Below are 16,551 nucleotides of genomic sequence, written 5' to 3'. Positions count from 1 at the left end.
AGACACCTCCTGCGCGAGCCAGTCCGACGTTACCTCTGCAGAGGAAAACGCAATGGAGCCCTGAACATTTTTCATTTCTGTCTCCTTTGACCCCTGGAAAACACACTTCGTATCCAAACACAGTTTTACCTGCTATTTATTCGAGGCGTAACAGGGCGGTGCAACAATGTGGATCCAGGTTCGCACTATAGACGGGAAGGAGACGCGAACCGTTGAGGATCTTTCTAGATTGACCAAAATTGAGTCTTTACGGTTGAAAATACAGGACATCTTCAGTGTAAGCCCTCAACAGCAGCGCCTGTTCTACCGAGGAAAGCAGGTAAACGTGTATTTTGTGTCACCCCGTCACGCAACAGTCGGTTTTGGGTGTTTTGGCAGGGTTTGGTGCTGGTGGAGAGTGTGAGTGGTCCTCTGGTGTTGTAGCCGTTTCGGACCCATGCGAGCTTCCTGTTTTGATAGGAATTCGCCAATAGTTCTTGCGCAAGAGCCCGGGGTACGCGATGTGCCAGCCCCCGAGAAAAAAAGCAGCCATATAACATGGATGTATGGTTACAGAAGCATGTTGCATTGTTTGGGTTTGCGCTGAGGAGACCTGCCTGCATGCAACAAATGTCTCACCGCCGTGGACATGTTTGTTTACATTGCCGCGAGAGAGAAAAGAGAACATCGCCCTCTGTTTCCACATGGACACCAAAGTAGTGCAGCACAAACAACTAGCCCGCAAGTCAACGACTAAATCTTGTTAAACCGAATTAAACAGCTCGATTTGCACACCCAGTGTCCCTATATATATCTATCTAAATGTGCATTTCTATTTTGCATTCGTAACATGTGGCACCGGTTGCTCTAAACTGCACTGAGCCCTACTCGATAGCCACCAGACTTGAGCATGTGCTGTGTTATGATGATGATAATGATAATTTGAGGAAGGAGGGGACTCGTGGCTCCACGTGCCCTGACATCTAAAAGCTCTGTAGTTTTGTTTACACCCTGGCGTCACTACGGTATGCACAGTGTACAGTCAGGACGGACCGTGCTATTTTCAGTCTTCTCATGTCCTGACAAATAAGGAGTGCACATGCTGTATAGATTCAGATGGATGATTGTCATGCTTCCTAAGCATGCTCAGTTTCCAAAATAATAAGCCTAAATTCAGTACCATGTTTTTTTATGTGTAAGGGTTGATGTAATTTTAATGCTGTGATAATTATACTGCACATTTTTGTCCCCATTGCCCATCTCAGCTTTTCAGTCAATTAATTATTGTTGGTATCTGGAAGTTAATTACATTTTCAGCATTAAAGGGGTAGTTCACTCTCAATTCAAAGAACAACAACATGTCTTTCTTATCTGTAGTGCTATTTATCGGTCTATATTGTTTTGGTTTGAGTTGCAGAGTGTTGGAGATATTGGCCGTTGAGTTGTCTTCCCTCTCTCAAATATAATGGAAGTAGATGGCACTCGGCTTGTGGTGTTCAAAGTGCCAAAAAAGTACATTTAAAAACTTATCAGCAATGTCTCATTAGCAATGTCTCTTTCCAGAAATCACACCCCAGATACGTAAGATAATCCACACACCTTGCAAGCATTTTGAACTTTTTTTTTTTTTTTTTACCAAACTACACCCATCGGCCATTTCACTGTGCAGAAGTGTGCATCTACTGCTAGCTCACCTGGCATCTCTGACCTAGCTAATGTTGCAGCTCAGCTAAGGAGGATGGCATTAATGTTTACATCTCATGCTGTGTCTCGTCCATGACTAGATGTACGCTTCCTTCTGTGACACAGCTGGCAAGTGTAGTTTGGTAAAGAGAAAATAGTTCCTACATGAAATAGCTGTCAACAAGGTCTGTGGATTATCTTGAGTAACCAGGTTGTGACTTCTGTAGAGAGACATTGCTTTTGAGGTTGTGTGGGTTTTTTTTTTTTTTTTTTTTGCTGCTTGGAGGACCACAAGCCAAGTGTCACCGAGTTCCATTATATTTAAGAGAAGGCAGACGTCCCTACGGCTGATATCTCCACTACGCGGCAACTCACACCAAAACAATCTAGACTGATAAATAGCACTACAGGTAAGAGGTAAAATGTGTGATTTTTATTCTGGGTTGAACTGTCCCTTTAATGTCATTGTACATCATACAGTATGTCTTGGACAGTTTGTAATACCAATAAGAAACAAAAAGTGTGCTCTGGGAAAACATATGTTTGGGCCACTACTACAGTGTCACTTTCTTTGGGGTGAAACTAGTGTAAAAACCACAGTAATTATTCAAGGCTAAAATAATATGTCTTTGGTTTTTAGGCTACAACCAGTATATAATTTTTAGCCGCTGTCCTGGTGTGATGGCAGTTCCACACACTGTTAAATCATGTGTTAGAAAAGTAATGATTCATACATTACTGTGAACAGATGTTAGTGTACCTTTTCTCTCCGTCACATAGTTATTGAAGCAAGGTTAATGTTATTACATGCCAGCAGCCAGTGAAGATTTTGGCATGAAAACTGTAATCTGCTGCCTTAACACGGACACATGTGTTGGTGTGTGTCATGGCGGACGGCCGCGTGCAGCCTCGAAGCCTGTGGTTGACACACACAGACATATTTTATGATCTGCCTCACATACACACACAAACACTCACATTGTCACTCCAACTGATAAGGTAGTATACGCAAACAATGTTGGGAAAATTTGTTTTCTGCACCCTTATATGTGCTGCTGTAATATGACAAGAGATCCGTCTGAAAGGAAGTTTGTGTCATTCACTATTTATGTTTTGTTTGTTCAAATATGCAAATGCATACCATTCAAAATATAAAAGACAGGGAGACTAGCCCACTGTGTCTTAATGTGTGAAATATTGCTGAAAGCTTTCACTGTACCAGCTGTTGTTCTGTCAGTAATAAGCGAAAGATGCTCACTGCTGACAGGACACTGGTGTCATTATTTATTTAGTATTCAAGCATAACATTACAACGCTGATATTAACACAGTGTGTGACTCAGCCAGGCGGATAAGCCCCCAGGAAGCGAACGGGCCCACATGATGTGTTGATCTCACATTGTTTACATTTAGTCACACTTTCCTTCATTCATATGTCATGCAGTATTACGGGCTGAGAAATTCCTTTCCTGAATGGTTTTCTGCGCGTTCAAGTTGTCTAACCCACTTCCTGTTGTGTAATTAAATGATAATGAAGTCACAAACAAGAACATTCTGAGTCATACAGGCTACAATGGGTTGATTTTCTTCTCTGATTGTGTGCTGTGTATACTGCAGGATGGAGAGAGAAAAAATATGTCATTAACTGTTTGGGAATTTTTTAAAACTTAAATGCTACTGTGCTTATCTCTGTTGGCAACAGCATGTTTGTCAAAGCACTCGGCAAACCAAATAATGGCAACCAGTCATTATGAAAGGAGATATTGTGTTGTGTTTTTTGCACCAGTGCTCTTTGATGCATGTTTGCCATAGTTTTACTTGTAAACTGGTGAAAAACATGGGCAGTTGTTCTGAGCAGTTCTCCTAAAATCAACAAAACCCTTGTGCAACCTAAAAACACCGTAGTGACAAAGCACAAAGCATGGCATCATCGACAGTGGTAGCTACAATCTAGTTAATTTACATTTGCTTTATTAATGATTAATTCTGTTATGCTGGAGTTGTCATGGACTGTTGGTGCTCTGGTTGCAGCCTAGGCCCGTTCAGAAAATCCTGTGCTTCCTTCATTTCACTGGAAAATAAGTGGGGAGGGTTGATTGGGGGATTTCCATATGTTAAGTAATGCATGGAATGAGCTAGTGACATGCAGCATACTAGCTAGTGCCCTTACATGCACGGCCTGCGCTCTGTTCGGATTTAGACTTGTAGCAGAATAACTCAGTCTAATTCCTTTTCAAAATGGCGTCTTGTTTTTCCCTCCAGCTCACTGCGCACGCTGCCTCTCCAGTTCAAAGTCATGCTTGCCCTTGACTCGGAAGGGTCTCGAGCCAGCAGCCGCACAACTTTGCCTCTGTGTTTTGTTTTGTTTTTATGGGTTTTGCAATTTGCACTCCTCGTTGTGCCTGTTTCAGTTTGAGCAACGTCTCACTGTCACTTACATTCACGAGCAGACTCACACACACACCTTCCACTGTCCATGCAGCCTTTCTGCTCAACGCCCACACTCACTTTTCATTAGACTTCTCATTTACTAATTTAAAAACAGGTTTGTTTATTAAGTAAAGCTCAGATTGTAGTGCGTCTGTGTGCTTCAAATATGAGGCTGTTGTTCACTTGTGTTTTTCTTTCTCCCGAGGCAGCAACATGTTTCATGTTGAAATGGTTGGGCTGTCCTCCACTGTTAACTGTTGCCTATTGTTGGGCTGCAGGAAAGCTTTATTGGCTAGCCTCCTTTCACACAGACAGTTACTGTGACCTAGATATCGTTACAATTTGATTATACATGCAGTGATGTTGTGGCTCCTCGATTGATGGGTTTTTCTTTGGGCACTGCCAAGCTGTAGAATTTCACAGAGAATTTGAGGGGAAGCGGAGTTGGCTGCAGCCATGCATGTACACAGTCACACCCTTCTTCGACAGATAGGCTTGGACAAAGAGCAAAGACAAAGAGAGGCACGAAACCTACTACAACTGCAGGCTTTCTAACACTCCCACATGTTTTCATAGTTTTGCCGCTCCATCTCATAGTAGTTTTAGCTTGCATGCAGGTCAAATGTCCTATCTGTTAACTGAAAGCTCTTATCCCTGCATTATGAATAGTAGGGTTTCCCCTTTATCGTAGGGCTTTTTTAGCTCAGGTTACCAAAGGACTGCCCTTATTGTTTCACATTTCTTGGGTTTGGGTTCCTTGCAGCAATAACGGCCCATGTTTGCAGGTATAAACATATAAAAATTAATATCACAATCTGTGATCTAAATGTAAACGAAAGGGTCATCTCATAACCAAATTCACAACACAGAATTACAGCCTACTAGACTTGGCAATATCAACAGCCAGACTAACTTTACACAGTTAAATCCACAGTATGTTATGAATGCTTTTTGATGATAAAGGTTGTTTACATCAGTATGTATGATCAGATGTGAAACAAACAAAAAAGCATGAAAAAAATGATTGTTTCTATGCAAACAAACTCAATAATGTTCATAAAATTAGGTCAGATTTATATGGTTGAAAAAACTGGGTTTCTAACTCAAAATCAATCATGGTCACATTCACATCAAGCTTACAAACCCATGCTTACTGTAAATGGCATTTACACTCACTATTTTGTCCTACTTTCTCCCTTCTTGACAAAGTGTCTTACAATTCATACATACATAAAAAAGGGTGGAAATACTGTCAACTGATAGACTCCTATAGCACCGTATTAGAGTGGTGGATCCCAAGGGATCTTGGATGTATTTTGAAAAACATTGCTTGATGCTATTACAGGATTTTTGCCCAACTAGCTGAAAACTGACTGTTTCACTATTCACCATTTCTTGTACAGCTGAAAATTCTCTTTTTGCACCGTGGTTAAAACCTACTGAAAACTAACATTAAGTAATGACAAGAGCTGCAAACAGAAGCAAAAAAAAAAAAAAAATCTTCATCACTTTTCCAGGTAATTTGTGCTAATTAACAGTGGAAATGTTTGGTAAAAGATCAAATGACTGTGGGCAGAATGAGGGATAAGAGACCAAAGATGGAAGCTTGTTAGATGGCAGGCACACAGACACACCCCATGTCATTGTTTTTAAGAAATCTGACCTATTTTGCTCAGCTCGTAGCCAAGGCGGCCTGTGGGCGGAGACAAGGGTGATGAAGAAATCATGTAGGAGTCAGGGGTTTCATGTCCTGCCTGAGCAAAAGGGGCTAATTTCTGCTGTTCTATAATATATCCTCGCCAACAACAGCATGGGTCCGGCGTGGATTTCACACCTTTTAAATGTCTCTCCAGCGCTAGGCACTCATATTAAATCGGCCACCAGGATTTTCTTGTCTATCTATGCAGACATTACTTAGTAGGTGTTGCTTTGTTACTCTAATTTCAGAATGATTTCTGCATTAAGTTTCTAAAGCCTCACAGTCAGATCCTGGTTGGCACAATAATAAAACTTAATGCAATAATACAGCCAAACCTCTCCCTGACCACAGTGTCTGTTCTAGAATAGGTATTATTGGCTGAAGATTTATCATAATAGTAACAGCTATGCTCCATAACTCATGTTAGCTGATATAAAATAGGCAGAATGAGGTAAAATCTTATCTCGGTCTACACGTTCAGTATGTTTTTACAGCATCTCAGCAGCAGATCTTTCTCTTGTCTTTGTTTGATGTTCTTTCAGGTTTGTTTCTCTTAATGTAATAAATTATTATCTAAAACACTACCTGTTAATGCAGAGACATTAGCCTTGTAGAGAGGTATTAATAGTATTTAATCAACAATGTGATACCTACACATGCAAGGATAGACTCCCGCAAGCACACGCACACTGTTGCCATGCCAAGGATTTTTGAGACTGATTTGTTTTTTGCCCTTTGAGAAATCTGAATTCTCTGCGGTTTGTCTAAAGCTTTGTTATGATGTGTGCTCGGGGCTGATGTCTCCCTCTGGAACACACATTTCACTGAGTCACATAATGAAGATACCAGAAGCAATGTGCTTTTTTTGATTATTCTGCATTATTTATGACGAAGGAGAAAATGTCACGTCCTTGATGATGTTATTCGTCCTACACGCTCGACAGAGTCAACGAGCCAATATTTCTGTCAAAAAGATCCTGACCTCCGTGAATAGATGAAGCGTTTTTTTCCTGACATTGCCTGTTTAGATGGTGGTTTCTTTGTTTGAAGGATTATTCAGCTGGTTATTATTACTGATGTCAGGGCTGTAGCACCTCGCAGTGAGAGGCTGATCACACAATGACGGCGCTGTGGAAAGCGGGTGCAGCTTCGATATCATTTATTAGGTCTGGTGCGGTGCATGAAATTCTACTGTATGTTGTTCTGATACTCAGATCTGTCTGCGTAATTCTCCGTCCATCTACCCAGTACTTCTCAACAGTGAGGCTGCCTGCTGCAGGTCCTACCAGCAATCGTATTGTCTGTGTAGGATGTTTTCTATCAGTGTGTTTGTTTGCCTTTCTTTTCCTAATGCAGTATCAAGTTGCACAACACAGAGGAAGATAGAGAATTACTGAGACCAAATCGAAGACCGGGTTTAGGCAGGGAGACAGACAAAGAAATGCTGAGATATACCACCACAGAAAAACAGACAGACAGGTGAGTATGGCAACCACTGTATGGCTGTGTTTGCACCACTGCTCCTCTGATCTAAATTTCATGAGACTATTAAAAACAGGGAGGGATGGGGAAATTGCGCTTGCTCCCTCTACTGCTCTCCTTTTACGCCTCCAACCGCTCTCCTTCTCGCTGTCAAATAACGAAGAAGAGGAGGGGAGCGTGAGTGAGAGTGGCGGCCATGCTCGTCTCTCCAGTACAATGGGCTTGTGGGGTTGAGAGCTGAAATGAATAGCTGATGTCTGTAATGAGTTGGCGTGCCTGCCATAAGCTCCATTCCTAAGGCAGTAGCTGTACTGTACGCTTAACAGTAGATCAGTTGTGGTGGAAGAGTAAATATGAGTTTCTAATGGGCCCACATCGCTTCTCCAAGAGCTTGTTTTTTTTTTTCTTTTGTTGTTTTTTGTAGAAAACCATTTTCTGATGCCCATACACCGCACTGCCTGAAAAGGGTCGCGCTGATGATGATGGTGGTGGTGGTGGTGATGGTGGGTTGGTGTCGACAGAGATTGTATACATGATTCAGGTTCATGGGGGTGGGGGGTGGAGGTGCTCTCTTTTGGTTGTCATAGCAACCCAGTCATTTCTTTCCCCCAGCTACATCTCCTATCACTTTAATTCATGCATTCGTTTCCTTTTATTTATTTCTTATTTTACTTCTTGTAGAAAGCGGTAGTGGGATACATGCGAGTGGAGCTGCGGCTCAGCATCCATCTCTGTTGGGCTGCATATGTAAACCAATACAAATGTAGCTAATCAGTGCCAGCCTTAATTGCTAATCGTTCCAATTATTTTCCCCTTTAAAAAAAAAAAAAAAGCTAAATTAGTTTAGCGTTGTTGTATAGTTACATGCATTTAATCACTGGCTAACATGGGCTCATTTGAGAGCAGAGCACAGATGTTGTTGCTGTGGACTCCTAAGCAACATCCTTAAACACCACTGTTGTATTTAAAGGCACAGGATTTATTGAAGTGCTGTGTGTGTGTGTGTGTGTGTGTGTGTGTGTGTGTGTGTGTGTGTGTGTATTCTCATGTCCTCCAAATGCTGTTGAGTGCAGTAACGATACATAATCGTTTTCTTTCACTGTGCTCAATGTTGTCTTCTGTCCTATGTGTTCTTTGTTTGTCCTTGACAAGCAGCCGAGTGTATTTGTCTGAGGGCACTCCGTGGCGCAGTGGTGTTCATTTCATATCACATGGATGTCTGTTAGCAAAGAAATTTGGGACAAAATTGAATAAAGACTGTCTTTTAGGGATGTGTGCACAGTTGTGCCCATACACCGTCTTTGGGAGAGTTGATGCCTGGTAAACTCTGATACAATTATTGCTGCAACAACTAGGTGACAGAAAATTTGATGCTTAATTGTTGTGATTGAAAAAACGACACATTTTCCAGTTAGAGCTTTTTAAATGTCCTAGTTTCCTTTTTTTTATATCAAAAGTTTCATTTTTCTTGGAAAACTTGTGATGAATGAAAATAATCGGGTGTTGCAGCACTTAACACAAGTGTAAATATGTTAAACTGTGTCTATCCAGACATGTCAGTGCCTTTTTCATTTTTATTTTTTTAGATGGAAGATGGCCAGACACTGTTTGACTACAACGTGGGACTCAATGACATCGTCCAGCTGCTGATTCGCTCACAGACCGACCCTCCAGACAGTCCAGCCGCCAAGGAGCCCTCTGGCGTGTCCTGCAGTTCGGCTCCCCCTCCTGACTCAAGGTCGGAAAGCCACAACTCCCCAGCTCCCGCCTCCCCTGCTGCTATGGAAACCTCCATCATTACGAACAATGACAGCAGCAGTGTCACCACCAGCACTGTTAATGAAACCAAGCCGGACACCAGCGCTACCAGTAACCTAGCCAGTACCAAAAATGGGTTCAACTCCTCCAGTCCGGTGTGGGACAGCCAGCCCCCCACATCCAGCAGAAACACACTAGTTGACCCAGGGATTGGTGTGTACAAGGTGAGGATGAGAATTGAAATATTTGGGGGAGTATAAGCAAGGTTTTGCATGAAACTGGCATGACTCTTACCTAAATTACAGAGCACTGAAAGCCCTACAAGCCAAGTCCCTGCCAGAGATCCTTGCTCCACTGCTGCTGTTAAACTGAACCATCTTGTAAATACCAAGTCCATGTCATATCTCTATTAGATGCTAAAAACATACTTTTTTGTAGCATAATTCAGCTCACATAAAAGTGTGCATGATTATGCATACTAGGTAAGTTCCTCTTCCCCCTCATAGTGCTCTTATGGCATAACTGCTCATGAACAAGAACAACCAGTCAGAGCCGAGGAGTTTCTATCACAGCTTACAATCATGCCAGTCACTGCTTGTGAACTGCGGTTAAACTGTCAAACTAGGCAGTGCTTATCAAATACGAATCAAGTCTCTGTTACCGTATTTCTTGCCTGAGGTGTTTTCAGAAACACATTTTAGTGTACTGTTCAGTTGTAAAATGAGAGTTTATGACCCGGCCGCCATGTTAAAAAACAGTCGAACCAAAATGTGTGTAGTAAAATGTTTCTGGAAATATTTGAGTTGAGAAATAGGCAATGGAGTAACATAATCTTGATTCATATTTGATCAGCACTTTGAGCAGGTGATTGACATATTTAACAGCTGAGTTAGAGACTCTTCGACTCTGATTTGCTGTTTTCAATAAGCCGTGGTAGATTCTAGCAAATGCCATTAAAAGCACAAAGAGTGGGAAGAGTAACCTGATTTTTCCTCATTGATTAAGTGTCTCATATACTTCTGTATGGATGTACTTTAAGCAAATATAATTTTCTTAGAAATTAGCAATTGTATCTTTAATATGCCTTCAGAGATTTCTGATTAATACCACACAGCAGTTTGTAATTGTGCTGTTTTCAACTTCAAAAAAAGCTGAAGGCAAGGAAATACTGTGATTTTAGTTTTCCTCCTGCATGTGTTCATTTCTTTCTTTTCCCATTCCCTTTTCCACTCTCTTGTGCTGCACCACCTTAGACTGCTTAGCTCTAGTATTCCAGCCCAATGCATCCTTTCATTCTGACCATGTAACTGCTCTGTCTTTAGGTCAGATACCCTGAATGCCTTTAATTTATTAGAACTAATGACATACATTCACAAGCATGCGGCTAACCTTGCCACAGAGCCACACGCCAAACCACACGTAAGAAACGGCCTTTACAACCCCGCCGCTAACCGACTTACTGATTATAAATAGGCTGCAGTCAAAAGCAATATATTGGTGAGTCTACTCTGCTTTACTGTGTTCTACTGAGCTTTGCTTGCTGGCTGACCCACATGTCTGAGAATTATATGTGTGGGACTAGACTGGCTTTGATGCCAAAAGTCCAATCCAGCGTGCAGGAGGATCAATATGTAACTAAGCAGATGAGTTGTAAATTGTGCAACTTCACTGGATATCAAGGTCACATGCCTTTACGGGCTTTAAGCATTCACTACAGACTTGGACATACTTTATGTGGTTTTCACACAACACATAGCCGAACAGTGCAATGCAATGAATGCATCTTTAACACTCAAGAGCATTGTGAATCTCACTACGATGTTACATGTTAACAAAGCGTCATGCTAATGTTAATATAAGTGCAATGTGTGTTTTTATGTCTTAATTTAGTAACTAGAAATTGCCCATGAATTATACAACTCACATTTCTGTAGTAGTTAAATGAAAAAAAAAGTTGCAGGATGCTGCTGGTGATAGTTCAATCTGCACAGACTTGTATCTTGCTTGAGATATGAATACACCTGTTCAATATGTGGTAATGTCGTTGGTGATACAGTCATAACTGTGAAGGATTTCCTATTGGAGTATGAAAGTTGATTTTCATACTGCATTGACAGCTATAAGAACTGGCTACCTGGAGTGGGGAAAAGCATGCACTTTGATTTAAGTATATGATATGTAACAAATGGGCTGAAACATGCCATATTTCTCGAAATAACCGACAGATGGGATCAAACGAGACCAGGTGTTATTTTTGTCTTTGTGTCTCCTCAGATTAACGAGCTGGTGGACTGCAGAGACGTCAGCATCGGCGCCTGGTTTGAGGCCTGCATTGAAAATGTGACACGCGCTCCCAAAGGACAGATAACGCCCACCAAGGGCAAGGTGGGCCGGCCCCCAAAAAGGACTAATGGAAAGCTGGAGGCCGAGCAGGGACAGGCCCACGGCCAGGGCCTAACCACAGACAGTAACAGGAATAATGTTGTGTTAAGCCCTGAGAGTAATGGAGCCTCCACCTCTCAGACAGACTCTACAGCAGCTACAGAGACCAAGGAGAGAGAAGAGGATGTAATTTACCACATTAAATACGACGAGTAAGTGACGGCTCATTTTGCTGGGGAGCGTTCCGGCCGAAACTGAGCTGATTTTTGTTAAAGTGATAACAAAACACATCGTCACGGGTTTTAATAAGATTGTGCAGTTGGATATTGCATTTTAGCAGACATCTGCACAGTGTCAATGCGGCAGAATTTCGGGCTGGTGAACAGTCATTCTAGATGGTAGAATGGATTGAAATGCGCAGTGCTGAAGCTCAGATAGGATAGTGCGGGTGTGTGCCTTCTTCATTGCAGCACAGCAGAAAATAGGGTTTCCTTCTACTAGTTATGCCAATGTTGAAAATGTATTTGCCTGTGTTGCTGTTGTGCTGCATTCAAGATAAAACTGTCCGCCAAACATACATACATTGTGTGTGTATGTGTGTGTGGCGCGAGTGGCTGCAAGCATCAGTAACGGTTGTTCGGCGCGTTGGGAATTGCAGCCTCTGCTTTCTCCTGGCAGTTCAGGGGATGGAGAGAGGGGGTTTGTGTAGTTGGTGCTACAATTTGGACTCTATCTCTCGCGCTCTCCTTTTCCAGCAAATTCATTCAGAAGCCGATGTTTCCATGGTAACCCATGAGTTCTCAGGAGCATTACTTCTTTGCTTGCCTCCTTCAGCTTTGTCTGTAATTGCTGTGAACATGCCACCGGTGAGACATAGCCTTCTCACTGCGTCTATCATAGTGTGTGCCTTTGCATGTGTGTGTGTCTCTGTCATGGGATGTTGTGCCAGAGAAGCAGCATCAAGGGTTGTTGAGCAGTAAATGTGTGTTTTCTTTTAGGCAGACATCATTCCCATTTGACATCCAGCAATCTTCCAAATCCCTGGTACTCGGCTTTTATTTGTTGTTTTTGCAACAAGACAGGCATGTCCCCCTTTTTATTTAAATTCAGTGGTTTTTAATTATTTATTCGTTTGTTTATTTAGATTATTGTTTTCGCCTTGTGTTCCTCGTTTGCTTTATTTGATAGCTCACACTCAAGAGAGGCAGAGATGGGAGTGGGACACAAAGGACAACAAAGGTCCCACGCTAGTTTTGAACCCAGAATGCCACAGTAATGTTTGATTTGCATCTGCACCAACTAAGCAACAAAACAACCCTCAGTTTTGTCTGCTGCTGAAAAGCCACGGCTACAGTTGGAAAAGATTTAAATTGTCAGCTTTCTGTTTTTGTGTCGACGTGTTCAACACACTCTTTTTGCCTTCTACTAAATGTGTAGCAGTATTCGTCTCTGTCCTGAGCGCCATTCCAGGTTTCTTCCATCATTTTGTTTGCCAGAGAAAAGTGGAGGGTGGGTAAGATTGCTCTGCCTTCCCATGCACGTGCGCGCGCGCACACACACACACACACACACACACACACACACACACACTCCCCCATTAAACACCTGCCTGTGTAGTCTGAGGATTGAAAACCAGCCCTACAAAATGAACTGCCATGTTTTTGCATGAAGCTGTTCTGGACAGCATCTCTACAGACTGTAATGAGCCACAAAATCAAAGGGATAGGTTGGGAGAATCTCTCCTCTGCTGCTCCCAGAAACTGAGATGGCGTGTGTGTCTGTGTCTGTGTGTCTGTGTCTGTGTTGCTCCATTACAACTCTCAGATATGGTTTTAATGGTCAGATCTTGGCTGAGCTCAACGTATGTTTATGTATTCTCTGTGCAGAAAGTAACAAATATAGACATAAAATAGGCAAATATCAATTATGTTTGTGTAGCTTTCAGGTAGACTGTTGTATTTGTTTTTTTGCTAAAAGAAACTTGCATCTTGTTTTTAAATGGTGTCTGGAAGCCAATTCACTTGCCAACGCTGATTAGGAAGAAAACAAAACAACAAAAAACCTACAAACAGAATGTCTGGTCAAAAAGCAGTACTTCCTGTAACATAATTCAGCCAAAATGAAATAATTACTCAACACTATTGGTTAGATGGCACGTCTGCTGCAGCATTCTGCAGAAGAGGGCATCAATTAAAATCGAATGAAGCTGCTACACTGACCACTGAAGCCGCGGGCATGGCGCGACTCCTCTCTGTTTTTATGCTGCTTATGTCTTTGTTTTTGCCCTTAGTGCTGCTCTGCAACTCTGCATCAAATACTATACAAAACTGTGTAACAAAACGAGTACAATCGGTGTAAAAAATTCATTAAAATAAATACATTATCGTACCAGAGGCAATGCGATGCAGAGGAGCAACCTTGTGGACCTTTTAACATTTGACATAAAATTTGTTTTAATTAAAGCAATGCATCCTGTAGTTAAAGCAATCCAGTGCATGCATCCAAACTTTGCATAACCAACTGCATTATCACTTAGCAAAACTCTGTATGCACAGATTGCAGGTTAAAAACCCACTCCATCTTGCCTATGTGCCACGTTGCGTCCATATGCTATCTATTTCGACCATAAGACAGAATTTCTTTTGCGTAGGGTTGGGCAGTAGGCTGAATTTATGTCAGCCCTAGTGCAACTGCTAGACAACAAGATTAGTCCCAGACAACACCCAGTCGAATTTTCAGAATCTACATTTTTGTATTAGGAGCATTGTTGCCCCTGAGATTTTGGCCCCATGAAAGCCAATTGCACATGTCACAGCAGGACAAGCACAGGTGTAAACAGCAAAACTGATAACAGCTGAATTAATTCCATTTTGCTGCATCAGTTTTTAGGGTCGTGGTATTGTGTTCTGCACAGTGGCTCACTGTCACACTGTCATGGCTTACTGGGACACCTAAACATAATGCAGCCATTGTTAATGTCATTAGCAACACCTGTGCTTTTCTTACAATAGCAAGTCAAAATGTGTCTGATGAATAAAGCCTGTTGCCATCCAGAGCTGTGCACCTCCAGTAAAAAATCCAGACTATTTTTTACAAAGCTTGATATGTACCTGTTTGAACTAAAAAAAAAATTGTTTTGGGAAGGTTTTGCTTAAAAGAGAGGCTTAAGAGCTCTGTGTTAATTAGCCAGGATCAACATACGCAGTTGAAGAGATCTTACCAGCATTTAAAGCTGTGGTGGTCGGTCTGCCGTTATCTGAGCACGGTTGCTATCTCAGTGCTGCCGAGGGTTTTATTTTCTGCCGTTTCTAATTTAGTAAGTGACAATGAAATAAGGATGAAATAAAGTTTAATTTCAGTTTCCCTCTCTCGCTCGCCCACTCTCCATTTCCTTTTCTGCACAGAGCAGTCATTGTTTGATTGTTGGGTAGTACCAAAATGCTAGATGGCTGACATCTAGTTCAACTGCAATCTTAGACATTTTAGTTTTAGGGCTGGGTGATATGAAGAAAATCAAACCTGACAATATTTTTGATCAAATACTTCAATATTATTATGCTTTGTTGATGCTTCAACAAAATATTTACACAATTAAATGTAAGATTTTTTAATGAATAATCATCAGTAATGTGGGTATGATGACTAAGTGGGTAAAGGCAACTTATAGAGCAGTTAGAACAGTTGCGTAACTTTAGAAAAGTACATCACTTTATTGTATCGCAGCCTTAAAAAAGGAAAAAACATCACTTATAATTTTACTATATCCCAAATCGAGGATGATATCTAGGCTCACATCACACTACTGATGTGATATTAATATATTACCGAGCCCTAGCCCAGTGGGGGTGAACGACTGATCGATATATCACCAAAATTGGATTATGGCCAGTTGCAATATCCAAATCACAGGTGCTTTTTTCAGTGAGAATAAAAAAAGGCAAAAATTACTTATCCTACAATAATTGCAGCCCTACGTAGGTTGTTCATAGGCCCTTTTCACAGATGTATTTAATGTAATTTATGAAGACTTACTAGCTGGCTTCAGTTGCAGCGGTATTGTGCAAGCTGCTGGCTCTGGCATCTTTAATGTAATTAGTAACACCTGTGCTTTTCCTACTTTGCGGAAACCGTGTAATCACAATGCAATTATAACATATTTTAAATTATTCTTATTTTTGTTTGCAGAAAATATTATTGACAATATTAATCTGTACCTGTGTATCCTGTGCAGGACTGCCAGTGTCTGGGTTTAGTTGAAAATTGGTGTCGTGTATGTGTTGCTTCAGTGTTGAGTCATCTCAGTGTCCCTGAGCTGCAGCGAGTTGGAGAGAGATTTCAGCTGTCACATTACAATAATGTAATTCAGGTTGAAAATCAGCAAATAGGCCCCTTTTAAATACCTGAAGTTGTCTTCTGATGTCTCTCACATGACTGAACTTTAAAATTTCTCATCCCTAAGATTGAAGTAATATAGATACATATTTAGAAAACTTTGCAGCTCCACATTTTGGCCTCAATTACTAACAAAGCCGAGGTTAAGAGAGACTGCAGTCACTTTGCCTCACGACTGTGAAGCAATTATATTTAGCTTGTTATTTCGAACTCGGCTGCTTATCAGCAAATTGAAGATTTCTCATTTTCTCTTGCCTTTCTCCCTCTTTACAGGAACCTCAGTAAAGCACACAAAGCGCTAATGATGGTGTCATAACAGAGGAGACTGTAAGAGCTCCTCTGTCGATAAGTCATGCTGTCTCAGTTTCAGTACTGATTAAATAGGTTCTCCATTTTAAATTGGTACACTTTGCATTGATAAGAGTGTTGACATGATTTTGGTTTCTTGTTTACCTCTTCTGCGCCTGAAAGTCTTTCTTCCTTCTTCCCACAACTCCGGGGAAAGTTCCTGTTAATACCAGGCTTTGGGTCTAGCCACTGTGACAGCGTAGGCGGATAGTCAAGCTAACTCTGTGTAGAGATTCAACACTGATGTTTCAAATGTTAGATTTATTCCTTCAGACTCGCAGCTCAGGTTCTTTTTTTGGGTGTGTGATACCCACAGGTGGAATAACTCAAGCAGTGTTTCAGAAGAAAACAGTATTGTGTTTCCAAAGAAAGCACTATGTGTTTAGGTGTAGCAGTAGG

The 16,551-nt window shown here is 41.5% G+C and overlaps 1 protein-coding gene across 2 annotated transcripts in view; it reads left to right on the top strand.

The window, feature by feature from the left end:
• The window catches only part of LOC125905608 (E3 ubiquitin-protein ligase UHRF2-like), a 38,435-nt gene continuing 21,884 nt past the window's right edge, over positions 1-16,551 (top strand). For both annotated transcript variants that reach the window (XM_049603693.1, XM_049603694.1), the window contains exons 1-3: positions 1-319; positions 8,859-9,254; positions 11,305-11,624. In XM_049603693.1, the coding sequence (XP_049459650.1) occupies positions 167-319; positions 8,859-9,254; positions 11,305-11,624 (869 nt within the window). In that variant the 5' untranslated portion in view covers positions 1-166. The remainder of the gene's footprint in view (positions 320-8,858; positions 9,255-11,304; positions 11,625-16,551) is intronic.

This window comes from Epinephelus fuscoguttatus, linkage group LG18, assembly GCF_011397635.1.
Source record: "Epinephelus fuscoguttatus linkage group LG18, E.fuscoguttatus.final_Chr_v1".
Taxonomy (NCBI): domain Eukaryota; kingdom Metazoa; phylum Chordata; class Actinopteri; order Perciformes; family Serranidae; genus Epinephelus; species Epinephelus fuscoguttatus.
This window is presented reverse-complemented; position numbering and strand designations above follow the sequence as displayed.